The sequence below is a fragment of the Peromyscus maniculatus genome, chromosome 20 (assembly GCF_049852395.1).
Source record: "Peromyscus maniculatus bairdii isolate BWxNUB_F1_BW_parent chromosome 20, HU_Pman_BW_mat_3.1, whole genome shotgun sequence".
NCBI lineage: Eukaryota > Metazoa > Chordata > Mammalia > Rodentia > Cricetidae > Peromyscus > Peromyscus maniculatus.
In genome coordinates this window covers 28,449,672-28,466,710 of record NC_134871.1, presented here as the reverse complement: position 1 = coordinate 28,466,710, position 17,039 = coordinate 28,449,672, and the positions used below count along the sequence as shown (strand labels likewise).

General features: G+C 44.7%; 1 protein-coding gene across 1 annotated transcript in view; it reads left to right on the top strand.

Annotated features, from left to right (window-relative positions):
• The window catches only part of Laptm4b (lysosomal protein transmembrane 4 beta), a 65,252-nt gene that overhangs the window by 32,193 nt on the left and 16,020 nt on the right, over positions 1-17,039 (top strand). The window contains exons 2-3 of the mRNA XM_006977616.3: positions 3,998-4,109; positions 16,721-16,794. Coding sequence (XP_006977678.2) covers positions 3,998-4,109; positions 16,721-16,794 — 186 coding nt within the window. The remainder of the gene's footprint in view (positions 1-3,997; positions 4,110-16,720; positions 16,795-17,039) is intronic.

Here is a 17,039-nt window from a genome sequence, read left to right as displayed (position 1 = left end):
TGCCATAACGAAATGTACCCCACCCCTTTGTTCTCATGGATACTCCTGTATTCATTCCCCCCTTGGGGCCACATTCCCGCCCAGCTCTTGAGGCTTTATGTAGTAACATGGAGAAGACAAGTCAGACAGATTCTGTTAAGAAGATCTCACCCCTCAGAGAAGCACAGGGTAAGTCCTGTGAAGGAGGGCTCCCGGAAAGAACCACACCTTCCATGAACCTCCTGCGAGGCTGGTTAACTGCGTACAACCTCAGTAATGTGGGGAGGCAAGGCTGTTGTAAGTCCAGCGCCATCTTTAGCCCCCTTAATACTGTGTATTACCCACCTCTGTATACGCATGACGTCTGACTTTAGGTAGTCCTTCGGGATGTCCAGGCTCCCACCAACCAAAGGCTAAGAATGCCATCAGCATCTGAGGCTTGTGATGAGATTCCCTGCTTGTCTCTCTCCACCAATGTACGTGGAAGTGTCTGCATTTAGTTTTGTTGTTCTGTCATTATAAAATTTAATGAAACCATTACCACAGTGGAGCATAGAATTTGGAGTCGTTCCTATTTGGCTCCAGAATAAACTCTTAGACCTTTGAGGTGAGAGTTGTGTGGTTTTGTTGTTGTTGTTGACAGTCATTTGGATGTGCAAGAAGCTCACCACTCTTCATATATATGAAATAAGCCCTTGTCTATCCTAAAAAAAGTTTAAAAAAAAATTTATTTCTGTGTCTTTGTGGTGTAGTGTGTAGTATGTGTGTGTGCGTGTGCCCGTGCGTGTGCCCGTGCATGTGTGTGTGAGTGTGTGACACAGTATGTAAATAGGTCAGAGGTCAACTCAGGAGTCAGTTCTTTCCTGCCAGTGATCAAATCAGGTCATCAGGCCTTGATGCACTGGCAGGATGCCAGTGGATGCCTCTCTACCTGCTGGGCCACCTCACCAACCCAACCATTGATGTTATCTAAATCACTGCACAAAGTACAGGGACACTTGGAAGAGGCTGCCAAGCCTGGGCGGTGCCTGCCACGCAGAGACGGGATGAATGCGGTTGTGAAGCGGTAGGACTTGCCGAGAGAGGAGGGCACACCAGACCACCCCGAGGAGAGTCGCACCAAGGCGGGAAGGTTGGAAACAGGGCAGGCATGAATAAGAGGAGGGTTAGAAGCCAGGTGGAGCAGCTGGCAGCATAATTACCTGGCATGGCATCATGGAGGAGCTTGTGTCAGCCTCCCAGGCGTCATTCCTGAGAGAGTGACAAGAGGCTGCCTCAGCCAGGCTTGCGATCAGGCTTGCCTGTTTTCTTGTCACTCACTGTCTTCGCATCTGGTCACTTACTGTGTCCCTAAGGAGTCTGGCTCTGTGGCACTCAGCACCTAAGACCACTCCAGATAACTTGGAGTGATGGTCTCACAGAGATGTGAGCATTAGACACAAGGTGGTGGAAACCTAATCTGTGTCGGCACGAGGCTCCAGAGCAGGGTCTCCTTGATGAGAGGGCTCTGACCACGTCACACCCTGGCCTTCAGGATTCTCCGCCAGCTGGCAAACGGTCCCCTACTGCAGGGTGTCAGGAATTACTGTGACATGACTAAGGTAACTGAGTCTGTCTCCTGAGTCTGCATCTGCCTGATGCTGCTCAGCATTCACCCAGTACCCACATCCACCTTAGCCTTCCTTTGGGGACTGTGACTCTCACCAGGTCCAGACATATTAACCAAAATAATCAATGTTTGTGCAAGCTAAAACATAAACTAAAATAGCTAGCGGAGGTGTAAATCAAAAGTGATTGTCATGTGGGGTCTGGAAAGTACGGCTAAGCTCTGTAAAAAGACAGGCGTTGTAGGACCGCAAGCGCCCCGGCACGGCTGTAACTGGGGTTTGTCTTTAAAAATATTGACCTTTGGCACCAAGAAATGTTTTGGAGGCATTAACCTACTCTTCTACTCTTGGTCTGGCTGTTAGTTTTTTATTTTTATTTATTTAATTTTTTTTTTTTTTTTTTTTTTTGAGACAGGGTTTCTCTGTGTACCCCTGACTGTCCTGGAACTCGCTCTGTAGACCAGGCTGGCCTTGGATGCACAGAGATCATCCTGCCTCTGTCTCCTGAGTGCTGGGATCAAAGGTGTCTACCACCGCCAAGGCTGTGAGATCCTGTCTTTAAAAAGAAAAAAGTTGGGGTTGGAGATTTAGCTCAGTGGTAGAGCAAGGCCCTGGGTTCGGTCCTCAGCTCCAGGAGCGGGAAGGGGGGGGGGAGAAAGTAGGGCTAGGGATGAGGATCAGGTGGCCAAGTGCTTGCCTCCTGTGGATTTGATCCCTAGGACTCTGGAGGGGTAGGGAGTAGTAAATTCAAGGCCAGCCTGGGCTGTGCGAGACCCTTTTTCAACCCCCCAAGCCATTAACCTTGTAGTGTCTATTTAATCATGTGTGTGTGTGTGTTTGGGAATTGCTGTCCCCATCAGATTGCATCTGACAATTTGGAAAATAGAGGAAGGGGGAAAAAATCCTAGTCCTGTAACAATCCTGAAAGAATCTCTAGAGATTGTCACATTAAACAATTCTGCAGTGGGTGTTTACCCACCAACTCTGAATCTCATCTATGGGGGATACTTCCAAACAATAGGATGTGCCTTTAGTTCATCTTAGTAAAAGGCCTTTTCTCTCCGTTTTGAGAAGAGTAAAACAGAGCACACTCCATGTTTCTGAACTTGGGTGTGGGGTGTAGGGATGCCGGAGACGGTGAGCCCAGAGATAATGAAGTTACACATGTCAGCGGAAGATGGGAAGCCAGGTTTGGGATTAAGTTCCTGACAAGTCCCCTCTGCAGTCTAACTTTATGATCTGAGCAGTGTTTTTAACCTTCGAGCCTCAGCTTTCTCCTCTGTACAATGGGATTGTTTTTGCATTGCTCTAATTAACTCAAGAGGGTTTGTAGGGCTTTGACAGTCCACATAAAGTGCTTAATGGTGTGTCGGAGTGTTGTTCCCTTAATCACAGTGTGTGGTACTGATTTTTAAGATATACACAGATAATGATGAGTAGAGAAGTGGGGGGGTGTTGGGTTTGAAGTCCCACTGATTTTAAAGGCACTGTCCTCAGCAGAAGTGAGCCCAGGCGTCTGTGTCTGTCTTAAACCATTTCCCCATACCTTTTAAAGGATTGTATATTAGTTATAAAATTCCATGACCAAGGCAACCTGAGGAAGAGAGGTTATTTAGGCTGTGTTTCCAGAGGGATAAAGCTCATCATGGTGGGGAAGCATGGCATATTTGCAGGCCAAAGTAGACAGAGAATGAATGGCTGAGACCTTTTAAAGTTCACTCCTGTGGCATGCTTTGTCAGGCAGGGCCAGATCTCCTAAACCTCCACAAACAGTGCTGCTAACTGAGGACCAAGTATTCAAATACTGAAGGCTGTGAGGGACATTTCTCTCTCAAGCCACCACAGATTGTGCCTGTGTGCGTGTCCCTGTGCACATGTGTGGGTTAGAACCTGACATGGAGTGTCCTTCCTTCATTGTTCTCTGTCACTGAACCCAACCCGCACTGATGGGCTAGATTGGCTGGCCAGGAAGTTTCAGGGACCTGACCATCCATCACCTACTGCATCCCCCCACTCCTATTGCTTTTATTTGTGTTCTGTGTGCGTGTGTGTGCACACGTGTGTGCGCATGCACTCACAAGAGTGTAGTTATGTGTGTGTAGGTGCACATAATGATAGCCTGAGTCCAACTTTCAAGAGTTGACTCTCCTTCCGTGTGGGTTTTGGGGATTTAACTTATTGATAATATCAGGTTTGATGACAAGTGCTTTTGCTGAGCCAGCTCACCAATCCGCCATTGGAGGTCTGACCAGCTGAGCCTTCCCACCAGCTTAGCTGCCTCCGAGTTGGCCAGCCCTCTGGAGGGGGCGGGAAGGGGGGGCTTTGCACACTCACTCAGCTGCAGACATGAAGCACCATGGGTGGTCTGTATCTCTGCCCTGGGTGTCTTACCTCCCTTTCTTCTCCTGCAGATCATCAATGCTGTGGTCCTGCTGATTCTCCTGAGCGCCCTGGCAGATCCCGATCAGTATCACTTTTCAAGCTCTGAACTTGGAGGGGAATTTGAGTTCATGGATGATGCCAGTAAGTACGTCAGATAACAGCTGGTGATATTTTAGGATTTCTTGGGACAAGGAGTCTGACTGTCTGTCTTTTCTGTTAAATTACAAATATTGATTCAAGGGCCTATTTGAGCTGCTATTTTAACTTTATTTTCTTTCCATCATTACAAATCAAATCAGCAAATACTTATGTGCTGCCCATGCTCTGCCTCTGTTCTTAAGGACTATGGTATTCCACATCTTATGTGAGTATCCTTTTCCTCTATTTTATGAAGGAGTCTCATATATTCTATATCATTCAGGTTTGTCTCAAATTCAGTGTCCCAAGGCTGACCTTGAAGCCCCTGATCTTCCTGCCTCTACTACTAAGTGCTGATACTTTTATGTCAAGTTGGAGCTTATACATTTTAAAAATGATCACTTTCTCACAGACTTTTTGAGGCCCGATTTCATGTGGCTTAAGCTGACCTGGAACTTTGTATTTAGCAAAAACTAACCTTGAGCTTCTCCTGACCCTTCGGTCTCTATCTCCTGAGGCTGGGATTTATACACGTACACTACCACATCGAGCTTTGTCTTAGACTTGGGCTTTTTGTGGAGGAAAATGCACAAATGGCAGGGAGAAAGGTGAAAAGGAGAATGCATCGCTGGGTATTCTGACAGCCCCAGGAGTTGCCTTCCTCCTGGGAGGAGATTGTTGCTGGTTAGTTGGTAAGCAATGGAGTCAGGCATGAGGCTCAGTGGGCATGAATGGCCGGCCCAGGATACCTGGAGCACAGACCTTATATTCTCAGTCCTGCTGGGTCTTGGCTAAGTGGCGGGCAGTGCTATGCATTACCCCGCCAGGAGGTTGGGCAAATTGATTTACTGTCAGCTCTGCAGAACTTCATATGAGTCTAAGAAAGTGTGGCCGGGAGGAAAATGGTGTGGGGAGGGCGGGGAGGATGGGGAGGGTGGCGCAAGCTGAGAGGATTTAGTTTTGAGAAACCATGAGGAATTGAAAGAGTGGTGAGTGTTGTGGGTTTGAAATTTTTATGTATATGGTTGTTTTGCTTGCACGTATATCTGTCTACCACAAGTGCCGGGAGGTCAGAGGAGGGCATCAGAGCCCCTGGAGCTGGAGTTATAGATGATTGTGAGCCACCGGGAGTGCTGGAAATCAAGTCCAGGTCCTCTGGAAGAGCAGCCAGTGCTCTGAGCTGCTGAGCCATCTCTCCGTCTCCTAAGTGTTGTGGATTTTATTTTCAGAGTGAAACAAGTAAATGCATGAACTGGTGTGTATAGCAAGGAAGATCCCTTTTGCTGCTGTGTGGCTTTGAGCATAGCCTAGGATCTGGTCTTAGGGACATTTCTCTCTAGTGAGGAAGCACGGGGCGGGGGCAGTTAGGCTTGGACAGAAGTTGGTGAGATGCGACAATCAAAGATGACATCTCTTCAACTTGACTAGATGACTCCTGTCCACAGGGGTGAGAAAAGCTGGCGAAGGAAGATGGAAACACACCTACGATGAACGCTAGGTTTTGATATTAGATGTGTAGGCTCTGAAGACAGAAGGGCTCAGTCCGAATGCCAGTTATACTGAGGGTGCTGGGTGCTCACTCTGAGCTCATTACTAACCTTTGTTTATTGAAAAGTAGAGGAAATAATTGTATCTAGCACAGGTAGGGTGTGAAAGCACCTAGGATGGGATCTGTAATAAGTTCAGTAAAACGCACCCTTGCTGGGAGCGTAAACAGATCTGCTGTGATTGAAGCATGTGAGTTAGTGTAAGCTGAGACATAGAAATGAGGAGAGGTCTGGGTTGAGACACACCGTTGCCCTGGATGGGAGAGGTGAGAAAGGAGTCCCAGCACAGCTTTCTGAAGGTCCGACTGGAAGAGGTCAGGAGGAGAGCCAGAGGGCACTCAAGCGCCTTCCCCGTTTTCTGCCACCGTTGTCTCTTCTCGGGTTATCTGACCCTAGAAGGCAGGAGGCTGAGGCAGAAGGATCAGAAGTTCAGGGCTACTCTCAGCCACATAAGAAGTTCAAGGCTGGCTTGGAGCTGCAGAAGACCCTATCTCCAAAAAAATAATAAATAAATACATTAATTATTTAATATAAGTAGCCAGAGCTTTGGTATCAAGGTTGGACTTTGTCAGACACAGATGGAATTCCTTTATATTTCTTCCTTTTCTTTCTTTTACTTTTTTTAAAATGTGGGAGCAGATTTATTTGTGAGTGCTCTGTCTGTATGTACACACACATGTCAGAAGAGGACATCCTGTTCTCATTATAGATGGCTGTGAACCACCATGCGGTTTGCTGGGAATTGAACTCAGAACCCCTGAAGAGCAGCCAGTGCTCTTAACCTCCCCTCTTTACATTTCGTAACTTTTTTTTTGGAGGCAGGGTCTCACTGTGTAGCTCTGGCTGGCTGGAGCTCACAGAGACCTGCTTGCCTCTCTCTGCCTCTGGAGTATTGGGATTACAGATGTGTACCCCCATGCCCAGCTGACAATGCCTGGTTGACTTTTAAAGATAAGTGTCCTTCAACATAAAAAGAGAAACTACACACCAATTTCCCTGATGAACACAGATGTAAAAGTTCTCAATAAAATACTTGGAAAGTGAATTCAACAACACATTGTTGATATTGTATATCACCATCAAGTAGGTGTCAAGCTAAAGATGCAGGAGTGGTTCATCATGTGCAAACCAGTAAATTACATTTCTGAAGATGTAGACAAATTAAATATCACTTCATAATAAAAGCTCCAAAGAAACTAGGAACAGAAGGACCGTCCCTTAACATAATAAAAGCTCTAGCTAACAAACCTATAACCAACGTATAATAAATGGAGAAAACCTGAGAGCATTTCCTCTAAAATTATGGATGAGACAAGGATGTGGACTCTTCATTCTTGTTTAATATAGTGCTTGAATTCTTAGACAGAAATAAAGCATGATAAATAAATAAAATGGATATGGATAGAAAAGGAAGAAGCTGAATTACCCCCAATTTGCAAATGGTATGATTTTTTATTAAATGACTCTAAAAGTTCTACAAAAAATGAGACCCAATAAACACTTTCAGTAAAGTAGTGGGACACAAGATCAACACTGAAAGTTAGGGCCTTGTTTTATGGACTGGAGAAATGGCTCAGCCATCAAGAGCACTGAAAGCGAGAAGAACTCAGTTCAGTTCTCAGCACCACACGGGAGCTCACACTGGCTGTAACTCCAGTTCCAGGGGATCTGACGCATTCCGGCCTCTGCAGGCACTTTGAACACACGTGGTGAGTATAAATTCATGAAGGCATGCATACACATAAAAAATATTCTAAAAATTAAAAAAAAAAAAAGGTAAGTGTCCTTCACTGTTTCCAATACAGGAGTCTCTAAGGTAATGGAGGTTAGGAGATTTTAAATGATAGCATTGTGGTCTCTTGGTGCAGGATCACTCTGTGGGTCTTGTCAGGGCTGGGCTGGGCAAACACTGCCTGACAGGAGAGGCTTGCTGGTGCTTACGGCTGAATAAGAATTATTTCGTGAAGTCCTGAGTATTCCAGTGTGTTTGAGGTTTCTCACATGTTCCACACATTTGAAAAGACTGAATGAATAGTGTATAATCACTATTAAGAATGATTTAAGCCCAACGGTGGTTGTGTACACCTTTAATCCCAGCACTTGGGAGGCAGACACAGGCAAATCTGTGAGTTTGAGGCCAGCCTGGTCTATAGAGTGAGTTCTGGGACAGCCAGGGCTACACAGAGAAACCCTATCTCAAAATGGGGGTGGGGGGAGCACACAAAATAAATAAATAGATGAATAATGAGTAAATGAATGATTTAATATCATGAGGCTAAGAAGGAATAGGAGAGCAGGTATTCATTTGAATTTAAAAAAAAAAAAAACTTGTTTCAGTTGCTGTGGTGGCGCTCGCCTTTAATCTCAGCACTTGGGAGGCAGAGGTAGGTGGATCTTTATAAGTTCAAGGCCAGCCTGGTCTACAGAGAGGTCCAGGACAGGCTCCAAAGCTACAGAGAAACCCTGTCTTGAAAACAACAACAACAACAACAAAAAAAAAAAAAAACTTGTTTCTTCTTAGTGTTTATTTTCTATATGTTTTGATCCCCTTTTAAAATAAGCTGGTTGGTGAGCTGGGCCTAATAGGTTTAGCTACTCCAAAAAGGCTGAGGCAGGAAGATTGCAAGATTGGAGTTTGCCCAGGTAACTACTTAATGAGGCTTGTCTCCAAACACAAGGCTGGAAAGGAAGCTCACTGGTGGTAGCATGCTTGCCTGGTGATGTGCAGGACTCTGGTTTTGGTCCTCAGTACTACACAGGGCCGGTGGGCCTACTGATTTTGTAGGTCAGAAGTTACTGTACCAGACAGGCCTTTAAGTCTTTAAACCCAGAGACTAGAGTTAAAAGTCACTGAGATTGTTCAGCCAGTTGTGTCATTATAATTGAAAATTCTGTAAGTTAATAGAGCTATTTTGGAACTGGAGAGATGGCCTAGGGTTGAAAGCTTTTACAGGGAATCTGGATTTGGTTCCCAACATACACATGATAGCTTCTACCCATCTGTGTGGTACTTTTGCTCAGGTGAGATGTCTGATAGAAGATAATCAAAATAGGGAACTGGAATCCCTCCTTATTGGAGAATACATTAGGATAAAGAAATAGAGGGATTTCCTCACCTTAACACCTACCTTTCAGACATTTCTGTTAAAAATATTAATCATATATACTTATCATTTATAAATTTTTCATGTTATCAAAAACATTGACAAATGGAATGGATTGGCCGGAAAATAAACATCCATCGATTCTCAGCCTCCATCCATTCTCAGCCCTGAATCCATTTATCTGTGCACCTTTTAAGTCATGTGATTCCATAGTCGGCACATTTAGCACCTTGACTACATTTTGATTCATTTCTTACTTTTTTGGGGGTGGCGGGTTTCAAGACTGTTTTGTTTTTTTTGTTTTGTTTTTTTTTTTGGTTTTCAAGACAGGGTTTCTCTGTGTAATCTTGGCTTTAGCTGTCCTGGAACTTGTACTGTAGCCCAGGCTGGCCCCGAATGCACAGAGATCCGCCCTGCCTCTGCCTCCCAAGTGCTGGGATCAAAGGGATGCGCCACCACCACCTCATTGATGCAGTATGTATTTAAGGCATAGATTTGCTTTTTCAGATTTTCTATACCAAAGAAAATTATCCAGACACTTGTTAAGGGTGTGAGAGACTTTAATTCAAGAGGGAATCCAAAGCTGGGCATGGTGGTACAGGCCTGTAATCCCAGGACTTGGGGAGGCTGAGGCAGGAGGGGTGTGTCTTTCAGGCCCACTAGGAGTAAATATTAGTAAGACATTGTTTCAAAAATACAAGTGATGACAGGCAGTGGTGGCACACGCCTTTAATCCCAGCACTCAGGAAGCAGAACCAGGCGGATCTCTGTGAGTTCGAGGCCAGCCTGGTCTAAAAAGAGAGATCCAAGACAGGCACCAAAACTGCACAGAGAAACCCTGTCTAGGAAGAAAAGAAAGAAAAGAGGAAAGAGGAAAGGAAAGGAAAGGAAAGGAAAGGAAAGGAAAGGAAAGGAAAGGAAAGGAAAGGAAAGGAAAGGAAAGGAAAGGAAAGGAAAGGAAAGGAAAGGAAAGGAAAGGAAAGGAAAGGGAAGGAAAGGGAAGGAAAGGGAAGGAAAGGGAAGGAAAGGGAAGGAAAGGGAAGGAAAGGGAAGGAAAGGGAGAAAGAAAGAAAGAAAGAAAGAAAGAAAGAAAGAAAGAAAGAAAGAAAGAAAGAAAGAAAGAAAGAAAGAAAGAAAGAAAGAAGAGAAAAATACAAGTGAGCTGGGTTCCTGCCCATGTCCTCTGTAGTTCACATGTGTGAAATATGAGTGTAGGCAGGTCCAAAGAAATGGAAAGTAGACTAACTAGTAGATGCCAGGAGCAGTGGAGTGGAGAATGACTGTGAATGAGTATTGGAGATTGGTTTTGGAAGGATGGAAGTATTTTGGCCCCTGTGGTGATGGCCACATTATGAATGTACTAAAGCCATGAGCTTACACATGTTAATTCTTTAGCAATCTCCTCCTCTGTCTGAGTTGCCCTGCATTTGTTCCCAGAATTCCTCCCTCTCTTCCCATTCGTAATAGCTAATTATCGACTTGAGAACAAAGACAACATCCTGTTAATTTTTGCAGCTTATCATAAACTAGGTTAAACCTACTAGTATTCATTAGGTAAATGTTGTTTTAAAGCATAAAATTAGCAAGTTACAAAATCCCTCTTTGTGGTGAATTTTATATTTCAATGCGAAGTTATAAACAATCAACAAATTCAGAGTATTCGGCTCTTCTGTTCGGGCGATGAAATTAGTATCTTACTGCTTGTTCCTCCCTGACCTTTCACCCTCTGCAGCCCCCGGAGCAGGGTGTAAGCCTGGGGCTTTTAGTCTTCACCATGAGGTTGGAAGGGTTTGCATTTTCTTCTGAGGAGCTACATACCATTGAGAGCTCAAACAATAATAGCTCCCTGCACTTTGTGATGACTGATACTGTTTGCTTTTGTGTGCGGTGGTGCCAGCAATGTGGCCAGAAATTAGAGAAGACCTAGATGTAAAAGGAGTCTGATGAAACAAGATATGGGAACTTGAACCTACGTAGTGAGTTAGTTGCCAGCCTTCTGGCGAGTAAACAGTCCGGAGGTGGCGGGAACAGAATTAGATGATTCGAACATGGGCATTTCAGGTAGCTTTTATGTGCCTGTTCTGTCTCCGTGACTAATTGAGTTCAGAAAACATTTTCTAATTGCCTCTTGTACCTGTGGTATAGCTTTTTTTAGGATCCTTTTCAAATTAGAACTGCATAATTAAAGCAGGAATGTAATTTAGGAAACAGTTTGATATAGTGTGCTCTGAGGTGGGGAGGCTACTATGCAAAGAGTAGTCCTGGTGTTGGCCAGAGCTGTTATTGATCAGAGAATCCCGTTATTAGATTAGGGTCACCTGCTGGATGGCTTGTGCTTGGGATTGAACCCACGGGCTTGTTCACATTAGGCAAGCACTCTACTACTGAGCTGTCCTGTGAGTCCTAGGGAGGAATGTACTTTGATTCCTCAGAGTGACTCTTATTTACTGTTGACACTGTATTATTTCTGTGGGTTGGTAGATGTGCTGGATTACTGGAAACAGTATGTAGCCCATTTTCATCTTACCTGCTCTGTGTTATGATTTACAATTTGGGTCTACATAAGCTTCTTTGATAGCCGGTTTGTGCAGAATAGTTGGTAGAAGTACTTACAGAAACAGGATTTCCAAATTTCCCCATCTCTAACTTATGTGAGTGCTCATAGTGTACTTCATTTCATGGCTTTTATTTTTACCTTTTAAATTTCCTTGGGTTTATGTTCTTTGATAAAGATATAGATTACGAAGTTTGAACCTATGACTCTCATCAAGGGGATGGCTGGAGTATGCCCCCCCCATAGAATGCACCACTGTTCTTACTAAAGTTCCTATAGTGTATATTAATATTTTCATTTCTTGATAAAGCTTTTTAGTTTACTTTCCTGTCTGAATACTTATTATTTGTCACTCCAAAGATCTTGGAAATAGTCAAAGAATATTCTATAATGGGCTGTGTGGTGATATTGTGTCCCCCCAAAATATTGTGTACCCTAATACTTATCTGGGGTCAGAGGACAGAACAGCCACTAGACAGACTTAGAGGCCAGAAAATGGTGGCACTCACACCTTTAATCCTAGCTTTCAGGAGGCAGAGATCCATTTGGATCTCTGAGTTCAAAGCCACACTGGAAAGAGGCAGGCTTGGTGACACACACCTTTAATCCCAGGAAGTGATGGCAGGAAGCAAAAAGGTATATAAGGTGTGAGGACCAGGAACTAGAGTCTTGTTAAGTTTTGAGGCTTTTAGCAGCAGTTCGGCTGAGATCCATTCAGGTGAGGACTCAGAAGCTTTCAGTCTGAGGAAACAAGATCTGTTGAGGAATTGGCAAGGTAAGGTTGTGTAGGTGTAACCAACAGTCTTATTAAATAAGAAACACAGAACCAATGTAAAAGAGAAAGCCGAGAAGTCAGAGGTCAGAGCTAAAATCTCACCCTTCCTCCTACGGTGTCCCAGCTTCCCGAAAGAGAGCTATATCCTGTCTGTCCGTCTTTTTATAGTATTTTGTTCTGCCTTCTCATTGGTTGTAAACCCAAACACGTGACTGCCTCGTCACTGTATGTACAGCCCCCCCCCCCCCCCAGGTCTTAAAGGCATATGTCTCCAATGCTGGCTGCATCCCTGAACACACAGAGATCTGTGGGATTAAAGGCATGTGCCACCACCGCCACACTCTTGCTATGGCTCTAATAGCTCTGACCCCCGGGTAACTTTATTTATTAACATACAATCAAAATCACATTTCAGTACAATTAGAATACCACCACAAGGTTGGCTGTGGCTTTTTGTACTGTTTTTCTGATCTTCCAGCATTCACCCCAATATCTGGTTCCGGGTTTGTTTTTATTAATAAGACCTTTTAAGATTCGTGCTACATCTGGCACCCAACTTGTCGGTACTAATTCTCGAGAAAGCCTTTGCCTGTGGCCTTGCAGTCCCCAGCTCAGGCCCAAGCTACACTCGGCCGATTGTGATGGCGCACACTGGTAGGATTTGCTCAAGGAGGCAGAGACAGGAGGATCCCGAGTTTGAGGCCAGCCTAGGAAGCTTGCTGAGAAGCTCCGGCCTGGGCTGAGCCACAAACAGTGGCGGTGCGACCATGGAGGCAGTGGCTGCTGCTCCGAGTTGCCAGCTGCTTCTCATCGTGTTGATGGCAGCAGCAATGTTGTTACTGGGAATGAAAGGTTTACCCCTGCTTGTTCAGAGAGCAATTGCCAGGACCATCGTGTTACAAGAAAGCATCAGTTTGGAGAAGTTTGGCGAGGCAGGTTGGGCAGGGAGAAGAAATTGCTGTGAAGATATTCTCTTCTAGGGAGGAACGTTTGTGGTTCTGAGAAACAGACATTTATCAGACTGATTGCTCCAAACCACAGAGGAGGTATGGAAAAAAAAAATCTTCAGAGAACCATGACCATGCCTAACAGCAACTTTGAAATCTTCAAAAGGATGATGGGATCCCACAATGATGATTCCACGTGAACTATGATAAAGCCATTAAGCTGATTAACACCACCTAAAGATCTGCTTTGGACTACAAACTGCTCAGGACAATTTAGAGATGATCCAGCCTCATAGACTGCTCAACAAGTACTTGAGACAAGCCTTGCACTTTTGCGTTATGCAGAGACTGGACAACAAACGATACAGTTAACTCTGCCAGGACTTGACACTTATCGAGGACTATGGGGGTCCAGCCCCTCGATAGTCCCCTCCCAGGGTCCGCGGAAGGCTCTATCAACCAGCTGAGGATCTATTTTTTAGGGTCGGTAAATCAGTCTACGCACGCAGAGTTCTTTGGTCCATTCGCTTTAATTCTTCTGGCATAACATCCTTTATACACAGCTTCAGTTCTGTTCTCATGTCTAGCTCCTTTCTTGCCTGATTTCTCTCTATATTTATCTACTGTCCCCTCTAAGTTCTATCTTAATTCCTTCATCTAGTTCTGTCCCTTCTAGGTTCTCATCTATCTAGTTCTTTCCCCTATCAGCTCCTCTCCCGTCTCCTTCTCTCTCATCTGGCTCTTCCTCATCTTGTTCTTCCCCATCTGGCTCTTCCTCATCTTCCATCTCGTTCCTCTAGTCCTCTCTTTTAGCTCTTCAATCTAGTTCTTCCCCATCTCAGTTCGTTCCTCTCAAGTTCTTACCCATCTAGTTCTTCCATTCTCTTCTCTCTTCTCTGTCCCCTCCTGCCCTGGGAGTTCTGGTATATATATACTTACAAGCAGTATTTCCTTAGCAGTGCAAAGCCAGGCTTCCAGGGTCAAATGGAGGGGTGATAAGAATAGGCTTAATTGACACATCCGCCAGGCCTTCTCAAACAGGTAACCTGGATGCTTAAGTCTGTTCTTAGAGAGTACAGAGGTATCTCTGATAAGGTACTTTCCTCCATCCGGTGATGGACCTGGCCGGATGCTACCAATAATGATAATTACAGGGAGACTTGAACTGGGAGTTCTGGCTGAGCATAGCTGTTAGCACAGAAGGTTATCTAAAAATTCCTAGAAGTGGTTAGGTAAGTAGTTAGAGGTCTATAAAGTTAGTAAGGCTGTAAGAAAGGAGGGGTCTGAGCTAAATTGTGTAAAGCTATTACTTAATGTCTACCTGACCTAGGCGGTGTCCCCTTGTGGAATTTACCTTAAGTCAGGAGACTCGCCTGTGGGTTGTTATCATTGTTAGTCCACCTGGGACTAACAATGGGCGCCCACCTGGGTGGTGTTTCCTGTAGTCCTTGAAGGTGGCCAAGGGAGATATCTGATTCCAGAGAAAGCCTTTCCCTGAGGCTGTTCTCCAAATTACCTGGAATGTGTATGTCCAGAGAGTGCTCAGTCTACACTGTTAGTCCTTCTTAGGGAAAAGTCAATTGGGAAAACTATGAAGGCACACATGATTTTCATAACAGAAGACAGCTGATATATAACAAGCCAAGTAACACCAAAAACTCCTTGGGATTTGGCTTCCTCTGGAGGAATTCCATGATCCCTCCAGGTAGTGACTTTGCCATAACCAGCTGAGTTCTTATGATATATTCCTGCGGCCCGCAACAGACACTGAACCCAAAATTTTCTTTTCAGGATTCCATGAAAGATGCCTTCACCCTCAGATAGCAGGAAGTAATTTTAACACAATGCCGTGGGTTTTAGCCGTTCAATGGCTTATGGATAATTATCATTGTTTACGATGGTTGGTTACAAATTGTTAATTGTTAATGGTCCAAAAAAAAAAAAATCTAAACAAAGGAGATTAGATACAGGGTTCTTGTTTGAAAAAAAAAAAAAAAGAAATATACAGGGTTCTTGTTTAAAAAAAAAAAGAGAGAGAGAGAAAAGAGGATATAGAAAAGGGTAGATCATTAAATCTACTCTGAAAAAAAGGGAAGATATAGAAATGATAAGATAAAAGGTAGAATTTTGTATCTACTCAGGATATGATAAGATAAAAAGGGAGATTATTGAATCTTTTTTTGGAGGGGGGGGGCGGTTGAGACAGGGTTTCTCTGTATAGTTTTAGTGGTGCCTGTCCTGGATCTTGTTTTGTAGACCAGACTGGCCTCGAACTCAGAGAGATCCACCTGGCTCTGCCTCCTGAGTTCTGGGATTAAAGGCACTGCCCAAAACTACTTTTTCTTATTAAATATACAGAAGGTCTCCCCTCCTCTCCCTTCCCTCCCCTCTCCTCTCCCCCCTTTCCTCACAGTTCAGAGCTTTTAGTTCAGGGCAGGATAACGAGGTGGAGCTGGGCAGCCCAGCAGGGGGACCGATGATGTGCTCTGGGGCCTTTCTCCTGTTTTTGCATTGGGCACCTCAGCATGGGGGTGGGGGCTTCCGACTAACCCAGGCCCTTCTCAATCCAGTCAAATTGGCAATCAAGATTAACCACTATGGCAGATTTAGTCACAGGCCAGCCTTTTGGTGCACACGATCTCAGAAGCCCTCATTTTTTACTCTGTTCAGTAAGAACAGCATCTACTCAGCTGGGAAGGATACTTCAGTGCCCTCAACATTAGGACTTAGCGGCGTGGCTGCACCATATGCTAAAGATACAGGCTTTCTGGATAGAGAAGTGTCCGGCTAGTACCTTCGGGCACCATTCCAGACCAGTTGTGCAGTAAGAGTATGTGAGTGTGTTGTTTTTTAGTAGCCATGTTATGAAAAGCAACAAGAAAACAAGATTAGTTGCAATGATTGTAATCAGTATAAATGCCGTTAATACGGTATTTTACATCCTCAGAACTGAGTCTGGAGCTTCTCACTGTGTGTGCCCAGTGCCCACATGTTGCTGCTAGAGGGGCATTCCTCACCTGGATGATGGTGGTAGCAAACAATGTCGTGTCTTCTTACCTGAAGGGAAATCAGCAACCACCAGAAACAATTAGAATAAGATTGATAATTTCACTCGTGGGGGGGCTGTACCAGCTGGGATGCTTGGGGAAGCTTTCCAAAGAGGTGATTTTGCCTGGGGCCTACGTCAGTGAGAAGGGAATCTGATCATAGGAATAATGAAGGAGACTGCAGGCGTGAGGCCTAGTGGACAATGACGTCTGAACATGGTTATGTGATGTAGCTGGCCCGACTCGGGGAGTGAGGTGAGAGGTGGAACCACTTGATTTTGGACATTAGGGTGTTGAAAAGAAACTGAGATTTTTCATTTTAAATGAATCAGTAAGGTATGAAAAGTTTTATATGCATGAGTGTATAAGATGCAGATGGACACCTGTGTGATATAGGATGACCAACGATGAGTATTTAGTTAGTGGACCAGAAGGCCAGCTTTGGTATCTGTAACCAGTATCTCTGCCACAGCCGATACAGTCGCTTAGGGTTTAGAGAGACCATCTGGGCACTTGTTAGCTCTCATGGTTCGTGCAGCATAAAGTTTTCACCTGTGGTTGGTTTTAACCAGAATAACTTGGAAGAGAAACTCAGTGTGTTCAGTAGCGGATCTGATTGTGTCCTTTGACCTCTCCCCAGATATGTGCATTGCTATAGCGATCTCTCTCCTCATGATCCTGATATGTGCAATGGCTACGTACGGGGCATACAAGGTAAGTGGCTGCAGTGGGTGCCAGACCTTCCCTCAGGCCCTTCCACCAAAGCCGCGGTTCTCAACCTTCCTCATGCTGTTCCTCATGCTGTGGTCACCCCCAACCATAAAAGGGTTTTCACTGCTAGTTTATAACTAATTTTGCTACCGTGACAAAACATGATATAAATATCTGTGTCTTCCACTGGTCTTAGGCGACCTCTATGAAAGGATCATTTGACCCCACAGGGGTCACGACCCACAGGT